This window comes from Amblyraja radiata, chromosome 18 (genome assembly GCF_010909765.2).
Source record: "Amblyraja radiata isolate CabotCenter1 chromosome 18, sAmbRad1.1.pri, whole genome shotgun sequence".
NCBI lineage: Eukaryota > Metazoa > Chordata > Chondrichthyes > Rajiformes > Rajidae > Amblyraja > Amblyraja radiata.
Window position 1 is genome coordinate 40,066,319 of NC_045973.1, and position 18,993 is coordinate 40,085,311.

Sequence of the window (18,993 nt, forward strand, 5' to 3'; positions counted from 1 at the left end):
CGTAGCCGGACATAATGTGAACTTCATCATCAAGTTCGCCGATGACACCACAGTTGTGGGACGAATCACTGATGGTAACGATGGTATAGAAGTGAGATTGCCGATTGACCAGATGGTGCCAGCACAACAACCTGGCTCTCAACACCATCAAAACCAAGGAACTGATTGTGGACTTTGGAAGGGGTAGGATAGGGACCCACAATCACGTTTATATCAACGGGACGATGGTGGAATGGTTCAAGAACTTCAAATTCCTGGGCGTGCATATTTCCCAAGATCTTTCCTGGTCCCAGCACACTGATGCAATTAGTCAAGTCAAGTCAAGAGAGTTTATTGTCATGTGTCCCAGATAGGACAATGAAATTCTTGCTTGCTGCAGCACAACAGAATATTGTAAGCATAAACACAGAACAGATCAGTGTGTCTGTACACCATAGAAAATATATGTACACATATAAATAAACAGATAACGTGCAATAGGCTGTTATAGTTCAGAGTTTGTTTGATGGCGAGTTTAATAGCCTGATGGCTGTGGGGAAGTAGCTGTTCCTGAACCTGGATGTTGCAGATTTCAAGCTCCTGTACCTTCTACCTGATGGCAGCAGAGAGATGCCTTGATGATGTTGGCAGCCTTTTTGAGGCAGCGACTGCGATAGATCCCCTCAATGGTAGGGAGGTCAGAGCCGATGTTGGACTGGGCAGTGTTTACAACTTTTTGCAGCCTTTTCCGTCCTGGACGCTCAGGTTGCCGAACACTCTTGACTTTGCTTGAAAACCTTTGCTGTTCCTCACTCCGTCCCTCCCCCCCACCCCAGTTCTCTGACTAGTTTCACTGTCTTTCTGATTCATTCTGATTGTTTACCTCCTTGTCGCCTTCCCTTCAGCTAACAATGCACCATTCTACATTCCCTTGAGCAGCGTCTACTTTGATCTATCGTATTCACACCGTAGCCCTCTGTGTCCCCCTCTGCCCTGACACTCGACCCGAAACGTCACCCGTTCCTTCTCTCCAGAGATGCTGCCTGTCCCACTGAGTTACTCCTGCATTTGTGCGCCCATCTTCGCCCCTTTGTTTAGACGGTGCGTCTCGGGGGGTTGAGTACAAAGTCCCCAGCCACAGGCAAGAAGCGGAAGGATGTTAGACCGCGAGTTTGTCGACCTGTCTGCGTGTCTCGTAACAGGGTGATTGAATTGCAGATAGTTTGGAGGTTATTCAGGATGGAACTCTTGAGGAAGCAGAGAAGCAGACGAGAAGAATTTCCTCTTTATTATCACATCTAGTTGTGATTTCTTGTCGCGGCGGGGAGAGAGGGAGAGAGGGTGAGAGGGGCGAGGGAGAGGGAGAGAGAGGGAGAGAGGGGCGGGTGAGAGGGGCGAGGGAGAGAGATAGAGAGCAGCTGCCGGCCCGGCCCGGCCGGAGGAGGCTCGTTTCTCTTTGCTTTCTCTACAGGCGCATGCGTTGCGGGGGTGGCTTTGGGGGGGAGTTGACGTGAGACGCTCATTCAATGCTTGTAAAAGGCGGGCTTTTCTCGTGTGGGGAACGGCAGTATTGGTTGCAAGAAGGATCGCGCTTCGCAGACATGTTTTTGAAAAAAATAAGAAGCGTGTGAGGAAACCCCCTCCCCTTCCTTCCTCCTCCTCTCTCCGCTATTCCCAGCGTGTGTAAGGAGAGGCCGAGCGTGCAAACAGAAAGCAGGGCCTTTGAGGAGGAGCTGAGCACATCAATGGGCTGTTGCTGCTACCGGCGTTCTCCACTTGTTCACTGAACTGGCTGGATTTGTATATATTTCACACTGCAACCTGGCTGACGGCCTAATTATTTATTCTTCGTGAGCCGAATGAACCTTCTCTGGCTGAGCCCTAACTTTGAAATTCATATTTTAAACTCGGTTTGTGAACCTCGTGGGTTGGACTTGAATTCCAATCACCCTTTTCCAATTTAAGTATCAGCTATCATCACTTGTGGCAATTGAACTGTGGACGAGATCATGGGTCTCTGCTTTCATAACTGGATATTGGTAGTGGCGAGCTGCATCTATTTTTGCTCTGAAGCCTCGAAGCTGAACATTCCCAAAGTATTGCTCCCTTTTGCCAGAAGCACAACGGTCAACTTTACACTGGAGGCCACGGAAGGATGTTATAAATGGTAAGAATAAATAATGCGAACTGTCTGAGAACCGTTATGCATATTTGAAACGTCACTATTTATTTTTTCACATCTAGCAACAAGTAAATTAAACAGTTGCAAATTGAACTTGTTTCATTTCAGTTGCATGCCATTGAGAACACGTGAGGTTTTGATCTGAAGGTTACATTGTACAACATAGGAACAGGCCCTTCGCCCCACTTTGCCTGCCATGCCTTTGCTCTGTAATAGGAACAGAATTATGTCACTTAGCACGACATTGATACTCTCAATATCATCTTTCCCCTCTCTTCCTATAACTTTCAAACATTATTTTTCTAAACTTTGCCTTTCCTTGCCCTGTGTGGTAGAAAATTCTAAAGGGTCACCTTACTTCCTGTAAATCTGTGTTCTCATCTTGGGCTTGAGTGTCTTATCCCACATCCTGAGACCCACTACATTCAGGAGGTCATAGACTTCTACAGTTTGTTTAAGAAGGAACTGCAGTTGCTGGAAAATCGAAGGTAGACAAAAATGCTGAAGAAACTCAGCGGGTGAGGCAGCATCTATGGAGCGAAGGAAATGGGCAACGTTTCGGGCCAAAACCCTTCTTCAGACAGTTCCACGGTTTATAAGCTGACCATTCAGCCCATGGAGTTTCTGTTGACCAGCATGCCTAATGAAACAAATCCCACTTTCTTGTATAAATTCCATATGCTACTGTGCCTTCCTCGTTCAATTATCTGTCCTGATAACTCTTAAATTGTCCCTGTTATGATTGGCACAATGGCAGCTTATTTCAGATACCAACTACTTCCTGTGGAAAGATATATACTGAAGATCCCCTTTAAACCATCTCCCTCGCCTTAACCTTCAATGGTCAATTTTCAGACATCCCCCAATATAGGAAACAGATCACTATCCTATCAGTGCCTGTCATAATGTTATAGAAGTGACCTCTCTAACAGTGGAGGAGCCCAAGGACAAAAGAGATGCTGCCTGACCCGCTGAGTTACTCCAGCATTTTGTGTCTATCTCCACTTTATGACTGTTGGGACAACAGAAATTTGCCTGTGGGGAATTCACAAATCATGACCAAACTATCTGGCACACAGAATAAAAATTAAGTCGACAGGGCAGGCAGCATCTCTGGATAGTAGGAATGGGTGACTTTTCAGGTCGAGACCCTTCTTCAGACTAAGAAGGGTCTTGACACGAAAAGTTTTGCCCATTCCTTCTCTCCAGAGATGCTGCCTGTCCAGCTGAATTACTCCAGCATTTTGTGTCTTTGATGTAAATCAGCACCTGCAGTTCCTTCCTACACAAGAATTCACTCCATTTATGTGAAAAAAATATTTTCTTAAGTCTTGTTTCCTGATACATTCTCAGATGACAGTTTTGCATTACAGAAAATTGTGAGAAGGAATTAAAAAAAACCTCAATCTTCCAAAATACCCTTCTTAAAAAAAAATCGATCTAATTTCTGAGATGTATTATTCTGATGCATAAAGTTCTGCTGACTATCCATAATCAGTCCTTGCCTTTTGAAATGCAAACAAATCCTTTCTCTCAGAATCCCTTCCAATAACTTTCCCACCATTGATGTAAGGCTCATCAACCTGCTGGCCCTTGGCTTATCCTTATTGCCCTTAAATACATTGGTTATCCTCCAGTCTTCTGCCCCTTTATCAGTGGCTAACAAGATACAATAATCACTGTCAGGGTCTCCTCCCTTGCTTACTGTAACATCCTACGATGCACCCAGTTGGGCCCCAGAGATTTGCCCAGGTTATGCATTCTTTAACCTGCAACACCACCTTCAAAATGTTGATATGAAATCTTTATATACTCCAAGATATCACTCTTGCCTTCCTGAACTCTCGAACTTCCATGGCCTACTCCACAGCCTACACAAATGAGAAGTATTAATTTAAGACCTTGCTCATTTCCCACTGCTGCACGCACAGATTGGCACACTAATCCCAAAGGGACCTACTCTCCCCTAGCTATTCCTATATTCTTAATATATTTGTAGAATCTTTTCAATTTCCCCTTTAACTTCTGCCAGAGATATCTTATGCCCTCTTTTTGCCCTTCTGATTTCCTTCTAAATTGGATTCTGACATTTTTTATAATCCACAGAGACTTGCTTGATTGCTTGACGTGATAGATATATGCCTCCTTTTCCTGACCAGACCATCAATTTCCCTTATTAACCAAGATTCTCTAATTTTGCCAGCCTCGCAGTTTACAAGAAATGCAGGTGCTGAACTCTTTGTGTCTCACTTTGGAAAGCCTTCCACTTGCCAGACATCTCCCTGCTTGCAAACACCCTCTTGCAGTTAACTTTTGATGCCATTGAAATTAACAATTTCCTTCAATTTAGGACTTGAGGACCAGTCTTATCTTCTTGAACTGTCCTCAAACCAATAGAATTATGATCACTGGTCCCAGAGTGCTCCCACACTGATATGTCAGCCACTTACCCAGTCTCATTTTCTAAGACAAAGTCAAGGGTAGCCCCTTCACCGGTAGAGCTATCTACAGAAAACTTTCTCAAACACCCTTAAGTTCTCTCCCATCTGGCCCCTTGGCATTATGCTAATCACAGTTGATATTTGGAAAGTTAAAATCGCCTAATATTACAACCCTATTGTTTCGTAAGGTCATAATTAATAGGAGAAGTATTAGGTCATTTGGCCCATCAAGCCTACTCTGCCATTTAATCATGGCTGATCTATCTCTCCCTCCTTACCCCATTCTCCTGCCTTCTCCCCATAACCCCTGACACCCGTACTAATCAAGAATCTGTCTATCTCTGGGGGGGGGTGTTTGTGCGGTTAGTTATTCGACTTAAAATTGGAGAATGCAGTGTTCATACCGTCTGGTTGTAAGTGACTTGAGCCGAATATGGGGTGCAGTTCCTCCAGTTTGTGTTGTGTGGCCTCACTCTGGAAAAGCCAGGAGGGCCAGGGCAGAAATGCAAGTATGGGATTGAGTAGGAACTGGGAGATTCAGCAGGCCTGTCCAGACCGAGCAGAAGTGTTCTACGAAACACTCGCCTTGTCGACACTTGGTCTTGCCAATGTAAAGAAGGCCACTGTGGGAGCACCAAATGAAGTGGATGATGATAGAAGCGGTCTCTGTGAACCCCCGTCTCATCTGGAAGGACTGCTGGGATCCCTGGATGGGTGTGAGGGAGGAGGTATAAGGACCAATATTACATCCTCTCTGTTGCAGAGGAAAGTATCTGGGGAGGGGGTGGTTTTATATAACTAATGTGCAAACAACACCTCCCCCTGCTTTTCCCACTGCTCCCTTTGCCTCACCTGGATGTGCCCACCCCCACTTATATTCCTCCTTCTGGCTTCACATTCCTACTATCCTTTACTCCTTATCTCATACTTTTTGTCTTTTAATCTCCGACCTTTGTCCAACTGTCCATCTGTCAATAGAAAACCTCTCTTGCCTGTATTCACCTCTCGATTGCCAGACTTTGTTCCACCGCCCAGCTTGAATTTGTCTTATCCCCTCCCCACTGCAATCATTCTGGAGAAGGGTCCTGACCTGAAACATTATCTATCCATGTTCTCCAAAAACACTGAATAATTCTAGCACTCTTCTTTCCTCCCAGTTGAATTTGATTTGCCTTGTGTGCTTATCAGTACATTGACGTCACATACCACTTCCTGAGTTTTGGTTTAGGTATTTCTAGGTTACTGCTGGTACCTTTCCATCTAGAGTTATTGATGATGGAATAGATCTTGCTGGGTGGCTTTGGTGATTCCAACCAGAATGTTTTGGTTTAGCTGTTTGTGCAGCAATTACTCCAGATATTTATGTATGCACTGCGGATCATGGTAGCTCGGAACTGCTAATAGATTCATGAGGTGTTTAGTGTAGAGATGCAGCGCGGAAACAGGCCTTTCAGCCCATTGAGTCCGTGCCGACCAGCGATCATCCCGTACACACACTATTAGGAACAATTCTTACTGAAGCCAATTAACCTACAAACGTGTATATCTTTGGAGTGTGGGAGGATATCGGAGCACCTGGGAGAAAACCCACGAAGGTCACGGGGAGAACGTCCAAACTCCATACAGATAGCACCCATAGTCAGGATCGAACACGGTTCTCTGGCATTGTAAGGCAGTAACATTACTGCTGCGCCACCGTGCCGCCCACTAGCTCTTTTAAGATGTGCTGGTGAAAAACATTTGTTTCAAATTTAATGAGTGCTGGTGAAAAACATTTGTTTCAAATTTAATGAGTTTTTAAATGTCAGAAAGTTGTCGTCCACTGTGTGAAAGTGGAGTTGGGGCTTGGTCTTTGAACCTTTCATGGCAAACTTTCTCTTCCTCCTTCCTTCTCCCCTCTCTCCCCCTCCCCCCACAATACCAATTGCAATGCAATTCATAATACATTTCTATTTTAAGAATCAACGGCTCTTGTTCCTTTTTCATGATAAACGCTCAACTAAGAAAACCAAGCCCAGAGACAAAGTACTATCTAAACTGAATGTGCCAACTTGTGCTAAGGGCAATAACTCCATATGCAATAATCAGCTACCTACATGTTAACATGAAAAAACTGATCGTGTAGATACATAGACGATAGGTGCGGGAGAAGGCCATTCGGCCCTACGAGCCAGCACCGCCATTCAATGTGATCACCGCTGATCATCCACAATCAGTACCCTGTTCCTGCCTTCTCCTCATACCTCTTGATTCCGCTAGCCCTAAGAGCTTGATTTAACTCTCTTTTAGTGCATCCAGTGAATTGGACTCCACTGCCTTCTGAGGCAGAGAACTCTACAAATTCACAACTCTATGTGGAAACGTTTTTCCTCATCTCAGTTCTAAATGGCCTATCCCTCATTCTTAAACTGTGGCCCCTGGTTCTGGACTCCCTCTGCATCCTCCTCACAGTTCACACTGCCACCCAGCTTTGTGATATCAGCAAATTTGTTCATGTTACTTTTAATTAATTCATCTAAATTAATAATGTATATTGTAAATAACTGCCGTCCCAGCACCGAGCCTTGCGGTACCCCACTAGTCACTGCCTGCCATTCTGAAAGGGACCCGTTAATCCCTACTCTTTGTTTCCTGTCTGACAACCAATTTTCTGTCCATGTCAGCACTCTACCCACAATACCATGTATTCTAATTTTGCCCACTAATCTCCTGTGTAGGACCTTATCAAAGGCTTTCTGAAAGTCCAGGTACACTACATCCACTGGTTCTCCCTTGTCCATTTTATTTGTTACATCCTCAAAAAATTCCAGAAGATTTGTCGAACATGATTTCCCCTTCGTAAATCCATGCTGACTTGGACCGATCCTGTTACTGTTATCCAAATGCGCCGCTATTACATCTTTGATAATCGACCAGCAACTTCCCCACTACTGATGTCAGGCTAATTAGTCTATAATTCCCTGCTTTCTCTCTCCCTCCTTTCTTGAAAAGTGGGATAGCATTAGCTACCCTCCAACCCACAGGAACTGATCCAGAATTTATAGAGCATTGGAAAGTGATCATCAATGCGTCCACGATTTCTAGAGCCACCACCTAGTAGGAACGTTACAAAATTTTGAGAGTTTAAAAATCAGGCCTTTAATTTATCCCATCGGATAAAGCATTAAAAGATATTTAACGTGATACCTAATTCACTTTCATATCTTCAGTATTAAAAACGTTATGGTCCTTTTCATACTCGGAAATTAGCTTCTTGGTCCCTATTGCTTTTCCATTGACTTAATACAAAAGCTGTGATCGAGGACAGTCAAAAGCCCATAACTTTCTTAAAAATTAAGAGAACTGAATGAAATTTTGTTGTTGTAGATTGAAGCATTCTGAGACAAATATGAAACATCTTACTTGGATGACCTGAAATTAAAGCATATAATTAGTTACCTAATTGTAGCTAATTACAAAATTGACCGTTGTGACGGAAATAGTAATAGACACCCATATCAAAAATGTGATATTCTCAAGATCCGAACAATGAAGCCACACGAAAAAGCAAAATAATATGCCCCCCCGCAAAGCCTCCAAAATCGCACGCAAAGGCAGTGGCAGATTTGTAGCGCCGCTGATGGTAGGTTTTGTAACAATGTAACTTGAGTAACCTGGGATGCAGACCATCAGGCCCTGGGGATTTATCAGCCTTCAGTCCCATCAGTCTACCCAACACCATTTCCTGACTAATGTGGATTTCCTTCAGTTCCTCCATCACCCTAGGTGCTCTGTCCCCCAGTACATCTGGGAGATTGTTGTCTTCCTTAGTGAAGAAAGAACCAAAGTACCTATTCAACTTGTTTGCCATTTCCTTGTTCTCCATAATAAATTCACCTGTTTCTGTCTTCAAGGGATCCACATTTGTCTTCATATTCATAAAGAAGCTTTTACTATCCTCCTTTATATTCTGTGCTAGCTTACCTTCGTACTTCATCTTTTCTCCCTGTATTGCCTTTTTAGTTACCTTCTGGTGACTTTTAAAAGTTTCCCAATCCTCTGGCTTCCTGCTCATCTTTGCTATGTTATACGTCTTCTCTCTTATTTTTATACTGTCCTTGACTTCCCTTGTCAGCGATGGTCGCCTCTTACTCCCCTCAGAATCTTTCTTCCTCTTTGGAATGAAATGATCCTGCATCTTCTGGATTATTCCCAGAAATACCTGCCATTGCTGTTTCACTGTCATCCCTGCTAGGGTCCCTTTCCAGTCAACTTTGGCCAGCTCCTCCCTCATGGCTCCATAGTCCCCATTGTTCCACTGCAATACTGACACTTCTGGTTTTACCTTCTCCCTCTCAAATTGCAGATTAATACTTATCATATTATGGTTACTACCTCCTTATGGTTCCTTTACCTTAAGTTCCCTTATCAAATCCGGTTCATTACAAGTACATAATTCACTGGTGTTTTGTTGAGTTCGGCTCATGACACCTCGGGAAGGCTCAACAGTTAGTTCTGGCATCCCACAATATGGGGTCGGGGCCCTCCTGAAGTTCCATGTGAAGTTTGGTTCGGCCATACATGGAAAATGTGTCAATGGATTTAGCTTTCACATTATGACAAAGATATGTGTAGAAGTATGTATAGGGTGGTAATGGTGGTGCAGTGGTAGAGTTGCTGCCTTACAGCGTCAGAGACACAGGTTCGATCCCGACTACGGGTGCTGTCTGTTCTGAGTGTACGTTCTCCCCGTGACCACGTGGGTTTTCTCTGAGATCTTCGGTTTTCTCCTACTCCAAAGACGTACAGGTTTGTAGGTTAATTGGCTTGGTAAATGTAAAAGTTGTCCCTAGTGTGTGTGTAGGATTGTGTTAATGTGCAGGGATCGCTGGTTGGCGCGGACCCGGTGGGCCGACAGGCCTGTTTCTGCGTTGTATCTCTAAACCAAACTATTCACAATGATTCAAACTGGATAACTTTTAAATCAGACTGAATTTCTTTATTTTTGTATGTTCCGTTTTTAGTGAAATTAAATATTAGCTATCAATTGTATTCTTTACTAGCACTGCTATTATGTGCTGATATCATGAAATTATTCTTGATTGTTTAGTCATTTTTGACGACATCGTTTTAATTACAATTTGTTATTCTAGGTGGTCAACGAGACCAGAAGTTGCCATCATTGAACCTGTGAACCCAAGTGATCAACACTGTTCACAGACAGCAGTTGTTTTGGCACGTGCATCTCAAGCAGTCCGCCTCACCAGCATTATTTTTGCTGAAGAAATAGGTATTCTTCTCTAAATCAATTAGTTATGGAAGTTAATATTTGTACAATTTATTTTATCACCTTAATTTGTTATTAACATTTCAATTATACTGAAATTATCCTTTAATCCATTTTGAAGTTCTAGCCCAAACGTAGCTAGTGGCTTTCTTACCAGCTGCTTATTTATTCTGTGTATTTAAATAAAAAGGAAAATAATATTTCTGAGGTAGCATGTTTATTAAATGTTTGTTTCAAGGTTTCAAGGTCAATTCATTGTCACATGTTAACGATTTGGATTAGAACGTAGGTGGCACAATTAGTAAGTTTGTGGATGGTAGTGTAGTGAACAGTGAAAAAAGGTTGTGTATGGTCACTGCAGGATCTACATCTACAATTAGAAAAATGGGTAAAGGAATGACCGATGGAAGCTTACTCAGCCAAGTGTGAAGTTGATGTATATTTGGAAGTTAAAACCAGGCCAGGATATATCAGTGAATGGCAAGGCCCTGGGGTGTGTTATAGAACAGAAAGACCTAGGGGTCCAAGTATATAATTACCTAAAAGTGGTAACATGAGTAGATGGGGCGTTGATGCAGGCATGTAGCTTACTTGCATTCATTGGCCAAAACATTCAGTACAAGGGTTGGGACTTCCTATAAGGGTATACAAGATGTTTGTGAGGCTGCTCCGAGTGGCGCCACCTGCAGTGACTGCCTCGCCAACAGTCTGTCTGTCCTTTCTTCTGGTAGACAAAATTGCTGGAGAAACTCAGCGGGTGCGGCAACATCTATGGAGCGAATATTTTGGGCCGAAACCCTTCTCCAGTCGCTCCATAGATGCTGCCGCACCCGCTGAGTTTCTCCAGCAATTTTGTCTACCTTCAATCCTCCAGCATCCATTCCTTCTTGAACACTGTCCTTTCTTCTGTTAAGTATGTGTTAAAAGTATGTTTCCGTGTTCCTTGGTTTGTTTTATGTGGGGGTTGGCGGTTGGTGGAATCCTTTTTTTTCAATCTTATAGTATCTCCGTCCCCACTGCGGCCTAACATCGTGGAGTTGGCGGCCTTTCCTAGAGTCCGACCCGGTGCTCCAAGCTGCAGAAGGCTGAGGGATTTCAACATCGTGGAGCTTGCGATCCCTTTGCCGGGGATCGAAGCTTCAACCGCGGGGCCTGTGGACTTTAACATCGTGAAACCCGCGGTCTCTGGTAAGAAGAGGCCGACTTGGGAGCTCCATGCCGAGGAGAAAGTTTCAAACGCCCCGACGCAGGAGTTTCGATCACCCCGACGGGGGCTTTGATCATCGGCTGCGGGGGCTTTGATCGCCCCAACTGTGAATGGTTTGACTGCCCCGACCACGGGAGAGCAAGAGGAACTTTATTTCTTTCCATCACAGTGAGGAATGTGGAATCCACTGTGATGGATGTTTATGTAAACTTTTATTTTATATGCGTGTGTGTCTTGTTGCTTTTCACTTAGCATGGGCTGTATGGTAACTCAAATTTCACTGTACCTTAACTGGTACATGTGACAATGAACTGACCTTGAACCATGAACCTTGAGTATTATGTGCACACCTGGTTGCCGTGGGAAGAATGTCATTAGGTTAGTGGAGGGTGAGGAAAAGATTCACAATTATGTTGCTGGCACTGGAGAGCTTAAGTTACAAGGAGAGACCACATAGACTGGGATTCTTTCTCCTGGAGTGATGGAGGCTGATGAGTGACATTGTAGAGGTTTTTAAATATAGAGGGGTTTAATTTAGTTTGGTTAAATTAGGTTTAGTTTTGTCACATGCACTGAGGTACAGTATAAAGCTTTTGTTGCATGCTATCCAGTCAAGAAAAGACTATACATGATTACAATCACGCTGTCTATCCTAGAAAAAATGACTAAAATGAGTGGGCATAGATTTAAGGTGAGAGAGGAAATATTTGAAAGGGACCTGAGGGCCAGATTTTTCATATACAGAGTAGTGAATAATCAACAGCAAACGTGGTAGAGATGTGTACAATTATAGCATTGAAAAACATTGAGGCAGGAAAGATTTGGATGGATGTGGGCCAGATGTGAACTGCTCTGGTTGGATCGAAGGGCCTATTGTGTGAATCTGTGACTCCTTTAGCATTTCCCAGTTGTCTCTTGAAAGCTGTTTTTTGAGAATGTTCCTTTTCTTTTGTTCTTAAGACATTTGTGGTGTTAATTGTACCCATGATGACTTCTGTATTTTAATCTTCATTCAGCACACTGCATATTATCTTCCTATAGATGAAGTAAGTTCCTGTTGTGATTTCAGGCCCATGTGATGTAACCTCCATTTTTATTTGTCTTCTAGCTATGTGCATGCTTTTATTAAATTTAAATTATCTTAACGCTGTCATCACTAGTTAGAAAATTGTGGAATACACAAGCACGAAGTATTCAAGAATGACAAATGAGAGTCATGACACACATTATAAAACTTAACATTTAAGTAAATGGGAGTTGGGGGAGATGGCGGGGTGGGAGATTGCAACCTTCACGTGGTCCGCCCTGTTTCGACGAATGCAATCAACCTGGTGTGCACAATAAAATAAGATCAAATAGAACAAGTTGTCCTACATCTTTAGACTGTGCACACCGTACGCAAGAAGAAGGGGAGATGGTGAAAATTAGGTGTAGTGACAGGTTTAAAATAGATTTGTTAAAACAAGTTTCATAAGCCTTGGAGAATTTGAACAAAATATTGTTTTTTAATTCCTTTTGTGCATGTTTTTCTTTTAATAGCAATTGGCCGAGTTTTGCGATGTGACGTGATAGTTGATGTCATCAATGAAATTGAAATTGTGTCGACAACTCGTGAACTTTACTTGGAAGATTCTCCACTGAAATTGAGAATTAGGGCTTTGGATTCAGAAGGTATGTAAATAATTACAGGGTGATTAGTAAAATTCTGTCTTGTGTTCTCATGGAACCGTTTGATGGACCATCCACTCCATTTTCAAATACTGATGGGAAATCACAATCACTCAATGTTTTGCTCATTTGCTGTGACAAATGGTTTAGGTTTACTTTTGTCAAGCGTACCGAGGTAAAGTGAAAAGCTTTTGTTTGCGTGATAATACTATATATGAATACAATTAAGCCAAACACAAGGACAAGAGGTAGAGCTAAGAAAGATACCAAAGTGTATTAAATGGCATCTGCAGTTCTTTGTTTCTATACTGAAATGCAGAATTACAGTTGTCAACATTATAGTATAACGGTTCCACTGGAAAAAGTCCAATGTCCACAGTGAAGTGTTTGGAAAATCAGGCCTGCACCCTGCCTTATGGAAGGAACATTCACAAGTCTGATAGCAGAGGGGAAGAAGCTCTCTTGGATTGTCATGTGAGTTTTATTTGTCAAAATGCTTTTCATAAATCTGCAACCAATTGTAAACTAAATGTTATTTCCTTGTTCACTTGTCTCTGAGAGCATAGATCTTGAGGACTTGTTTGGCACTGTTACTCTACCGTCAGAGGTCCCTGTGTTTTCATCAATTATCTTGCCCTTCAAGCTATGTCTTTGCCTTTGCATCACTGACCCTGATCTTGTTTTATTTTGGTTTTGTCTTGTATCTTTCCTTTTGCCCTCTTGAGCTTTTCATGTTCATGAGGTCACCGGCTGCGTGGACCCTGTTTCCCCACTAAACTGCTGACTGCTCAACTTAGTTCCTTAAAGGCCTGTCCCACTTGGCCCTCATTTACGCGACCTGGTAGCGTGTGGCTAGCGTGGGACGGGCGCATGGAGTGGCGTGGAGGAGTGTAGAGTTGCGCGCGGTATCTCGCAGCGCTCCAGGATTTTTTGATTGAATTGAATTGAATACCTTTATTGTCATTCAGACCTTACGGTCTGAACGAAATTTCGTGCCTGCAGTCATACATACAATCATACAATAATAAACAACAATAAACACAAATTAACACCACCACAGTGTATTTCCAGTATAGAAACAGTAAATTTCGTTCTGCACGAAAGCTTCGCGCGCCATTGGCCTGTCGCGTAAATGACAGCCAAGTGGGACGCCCTACGTCTCACCTCCAACAGCAGCAGAAGCAGGCAAGCGGTCGCGGAGCTCGGCCTGGGGCTCACGGCCGTTGCGGATCCGGATCCGCGCCCACTCCCAGAGCGGGGCCAAGACGATTGGAGATAGACACAAACTGCAGGAGTAACTCAGCGGGACCGGCAGCATCTTTGGAGAGAAGCAATGGGTGACGTTTCGGGTCGAGACCCTTCTTTCAGACCAAAGAAGAGTCTCGATCCAAAAACATCATCCATTCCTTCTCTCCAGAGATGCTGCCGGTCCCGCTGAGTTACTCCTGCATTTTGTGTCTATCTTCAAATGACATCACACGCTCCAGACGGCTGTGCGGACGCATGATGATGCGCGCGACTGTCACGCGTCAGTCACTACCGGCCTGTCGCGTAAATGACGGCCAAGTGGGACAGGCCCTTTATTTCCTGCTTTCTGTTTCAAATACAATATCATCATCCTTTTCGAAAGAACTGTCGATCCTCGAGTCCATACAAACCACAGCCCACCTCTAACCTTCTTTCCTCGAACATGTTGCAAGCTTCCTGATTTGTGCTTTTATTGAATACTTTGTTGAATGCCTGCAATCATGTTTCCATTCCAGTCACAATATTAAAATGGTATATGCTAAAATCACCAATTAATCCTTGGATAATTGTGACAAACTAAACAATTTTACCCCTCCTTCACCTGACTACTGTCTTTTGATTTTCTTAACCACACCCTCCAATTAAGAACAAAAATAATAGTAGCAATAGTAGATCTTATTCAGTTAAATGTACCAGCTATGCCATTGCTGATTATTTTAAATCTCCCAGTTTAGTTCAGAGATACAGCACGGAAACGGGCCCCTCAGTCTTCCGGGTCCACATCGACCAGTGATCCCCGCACATTAACACTACCCTACACACACTGGAGACCATTTTATATTTACACCAAGTCAATTAACCTACAAATCTGTACGTCTTTGAAATGTGGGAGGAAACCGAAGATCTCGGAGAAAACCCATGCAGGTCTCGTGGAGAACGTACAAACTCCATACAGACAAGTGCCCGTAGTCGGGATCAAATCGGGTCCTTGGTGCTGTAAGGCAGTAGCTCTGCTGCTACACCATCATGCCTGGTTATGGCAAGATTGCCTGAATATTCAAATATTTGTTGATCTCTCTTAAGTAGGCTTAGTGGCTAAGCCGAAGTTAGACACAAAATGCTGGATTAACTCAGCGGGACAGGCAGCATCTCTGCATAGAAGGAATGGGTGACGAGGGAAACTAGAGATGAAGAAGTACATGGAACAAATGAATGAAAGGTGTGCATAGTGACAAATCAAAGCCAGCAACAATGATCAAGGAAAGGTGGAGCCCACTATGGTCCATTGTTGGCTGTGGAGAAGATGATAACATGAAACTAAGCAGGACGACAGTGAAACGACTAGGGTGGGGGAGGGGCGGAGGGAGAGGGAAAGCAAGGTTACTTGAAGTTGGAGAAATAAATATTCAAACTGCTGGATTGTAAGCTGCCCAAACGTAATAAGAGGCGCTGTTCCTCAAATTTGTGGTTTGGTTTCACGATGATAGTGGAGGCGGCCCAGGACAGAAATGTCAGTATGGGAATGTGAGTTAGTGTTTGGCAACCGGGAGATCGCGTTTGCCAAAGGCGGACTGAGCAGAGATGTTCAACAAAACGATCAGCCAGTCTGTGCTTGGTCTCGCCGATATATACGAATCCACATTCAGAACAGCAGATATAGTCGATGAGGTTGGAGGAGTTCCAAAGTTTTACTGCTCTCTGGTTCATTAAATTCTTCTCGTTAGTCCTGACTGGTTTATTCCTTATTTTGATTGTCTTATCTTTGATTCCAGACATCCCATGTAGGGCAAACAGCGACTCTGCACCAACCCTGTCAATTCCCATTAAATAGAATAGAATAGAATGCAATTTATTGTCATTCAAACCTTGGTTTGAACTAAATATTATTTCTACAGTTTTTTTACATTACAAAACAATCCAAGACCCACACTTAACACAGTTTACATAAACATCCATCACAGTGAGTCTCCAACATCTCCTCACTGTGATGAAAGGCAGTCTTTATCTCTTCCCTTTGTTCCTTCTCCCGTGGTCCAGCAGTCCAACTGCAGTGTCGAGGTGAACTGGGGCTCCGATGTTAAAGCCCCCGGCGGGCGATGGTAAGTCCTGAGGCCGTTTAAGCCACGCCGGGCGATGTTAGGCCCCGGCTCCATGTCCTTAAACCCGCGATTCCAGCGGGAGAAGTCGCCGTTGTGGAGCTCGGAAAAGCGGTCTCCCACCAGGGACCTGCGAGCTCCCGATGTTCCCGTCCACCGGGTCTGCGGCCGGTGCCTCCAAACTCCAAAAGTCGGGTCGCAGCCGCACGCCACCACAGCTCTTCCTGCTCCGAAGTTGGCCAGCTCCGCGATGTCAGTTCCGCAGGCTCTGCAACTGGAGCCCTTAGGTTAGTCCCGGCCGGAGGTCGCCGCCGGCTCCACGATGTTAGGCCCAACGACATCCGAGACCCGACAGGGAATAGTCGGGTCCCCACACAGGGAAGAGATTTAAACGGTTTCCCCCACAGCCCCCCCCCACCACCCCCCACATATACACAGCTAAAAAAATTTAATAAAGACTAACTCAAGACATACATTTAACAAGACAAACATAAAAAAAGACAGACGACTGTAGTCGAGCCGCTGCCGTTAGGCGCCGCCACTAACACAGCACGCATGCATTTCAATTTATTTTTCTTAACTCGAGAGTACAGTCCCTGTCCACTTAATCTCTCCTTGGATATGTGCTACACTTCTTCTGTTACAAGTAATATTCTCACTGAGATGGGAGGCCAGGTATATACACAATATTTCTGAAGAAGTCATACCAGGACTGGATCTAATGGAAGTAAGATGCCTTTACTCTGGTAGTTAAACTATCTTGCAATATATATCGGCATATTGATGGTCTTCCTGTTTGCTGTACGTCCACGCTAACTTTCATTGGTTTGTGTATAGAATATCCAGATCCCACTGAGCAGCATTTTTCAGTCTTTCACCGTTTCCATTTTTGTAGATCTTTATTGACTCTCCCAATCCTTCCTTATTTTCTAAGTGCTTAGCAATCAAATTTTTTTGTACCCCATTATTAGCTGCTCCCTATCAATGTTGAGTTCTAACCATGTCTATCTAGTCATATTACAGAAATATCTGTAATACCGTCAGTTTCTGTTTAAAAAAAAAAAAAATCAGATGGCTCTCTTGTAGTTTTTAGGAGAGATCTTAAACAGTGAGGAGGCTGTGAAATGGGGCTGGTCAACCAAATTGGAGAATTCCAGAGCCGTTTATTAATCATTAGAAGATAATAGGTTGGGAAAGGGTAGTTTCCCTCACAAACCAAATGCAAAGTTGTTGTGTGGATCCTGAGGTTCCTGAATGAATACTTTGCATCATTATCCACCAGGGGGAAGGATGGAGTTAAGGGAGATGTGTGCTGTTGGTCTGGAACATGGAATAGATCGGGTAGATGCACAGAGTCTCTTGCCCGGAGTAGGTGAATCGAGGACCAGAGGACATAGGTTCAAGGTGAAGGAGAAAAGATTCAATAGGAATCTGAGGGGTAACTTTTTCACACAAAGGGTGGTAGGTGTATGAACCAAGCTGCCAGAGGAGGTATTTGAGGCAGGGACTATCCCAACATTTAAGAAAGAGTTAGACAGGTACATGGATAGGACAGGTTTGGAAGAATATGGACCAAACACAGGCAGGTGGGACTAGTGTAGCTCGGGCAAGTTGGGCTGAAGGGCCAGTTTCCACACTGTATCGCTTGATGTGTGTATCAGGTAAGAGAAAGTGCTAGAAATATCAATGCACATTAAGGAGGCCAAATCCCTCGGGCCTGGTGAAATCTATCCTTGTGCATTACGGGAAGCAAAGGAGGAGATTGATGGAGATCTTTAACAGCGTGTGAGATGCTCGAACACCAGAGGGGATTAGCCAGGAAATTAAGTGGACGAGCCTTGCATCAATAATAGAGAAACCGTTGGAAAGAAAATATTGACTATCGGATTTACGATCACTTGGAAAGACAGGGACTGATTGAGAGAATCATCGTAATTTTGTGCACTGGAAATCTTGCCCCACTAATCCAATTGTGGTTTTAGAGGTGGCCACTCAAAGTAATGAAGGCAAGGTTGTATGCGTGGTATGCATGCACATTTTTGACAAGGTTCCCACAGTAGGCTATTCCAGAAAATTAGGGCTCATCAGATCCAAGATGTTTTGGCAAATTGGATCAAAAATTAGCTTGATGATATGAGGCAGAAGGTAGCAGTGGAAGGTATTTGACTCGAGATCTAGCTGGCTGTGAACCATAGAGATTGTTGCTAGGACTGTTTTGTTATCATGTACATGAGTGACTTGGATAAAAATGTCTGTAATCTGATAAGTAAGTTTGCTGATGCCACAGAGACAACCGGAATTGGATATGGCGAGGATGGTAACCAAGGAGACTGTGGGTCATAGATCAACCGAAAAGTGGCAGGTGATGGTTCTGTGAGAGATTATTCTTTTTGAGTCATCAAACAGTGGCTAGATATATATTTGATAAGTGTCAGGGAACTTGGAACTTAATGTGTGGGAGGGACCTGTGCAGGTTTATAGGTCTCTGAAAATGCAACAAGGATGGAAAGAATTGTGAAGAAGGCTTGTTTGTTTTCATGGGCCAAGATGTTGAGTGCAAGAGTTGGGATGCCATGTTACAGTTGCATAAGATGTGGTCTAGTCACCTGTAGACTAGTGCATGTTCCTTTAACATAGTGACCTCACCACTACTAACCACTCCCCATATCACCAGTATAATTGTAACCTCCCCACCTCTAGATCGTTCTCTAGCTCCGGTGACAGACCACGGACAGCTAGGGCAGTAATGTGTATGAGTAGTGTGATTAGTAATAAAACAGTAGTGAAGACATAGTGCGCTTTGACTCGTCTTTACACCATCCTTGGAATATGGAATGCAGATCTGCTCACATTGTTATAGTAAAGATGTGCCAGCATTAGAATGGGTGCAGAAGAGATTCACAAGG

General features: G+C 43.7%; 1 protein-coding gene across 1 annotated transcript in view; it reads left to right on the forward strand.

Annotated features, from left to right (window-relative positions):
- The first annotated feature begins 1,475 nt into the window (after positions 1 to 1,475).
- The window catches only part of nup210 (nucleoporin 210), a 160,037-nt gene continuing 142,519 nt past the window's right edge, over positions 1,476 to 18,993 (forward strand). The window contains exons 1-3 of the mRNA XM_033037203.1: positions 1,476 to 2,146; positions 9,735 to 9,871; positions 12,615 to 12,746. Of these exons, the coding sequence (XP_032893094.1) occupies positions 1,989 to 2,146; positions 9,735 to 9,871; positions 12,615 to 12,746 (427 nt within the window). The 5' untranslated portion in view covers positions 1,476 to 1,988. The remainder of the gene's footprint in view (positions 2,147 to 9,734; positions 9,872 to 12,614; positions 12,747 to 18,993) is intronic.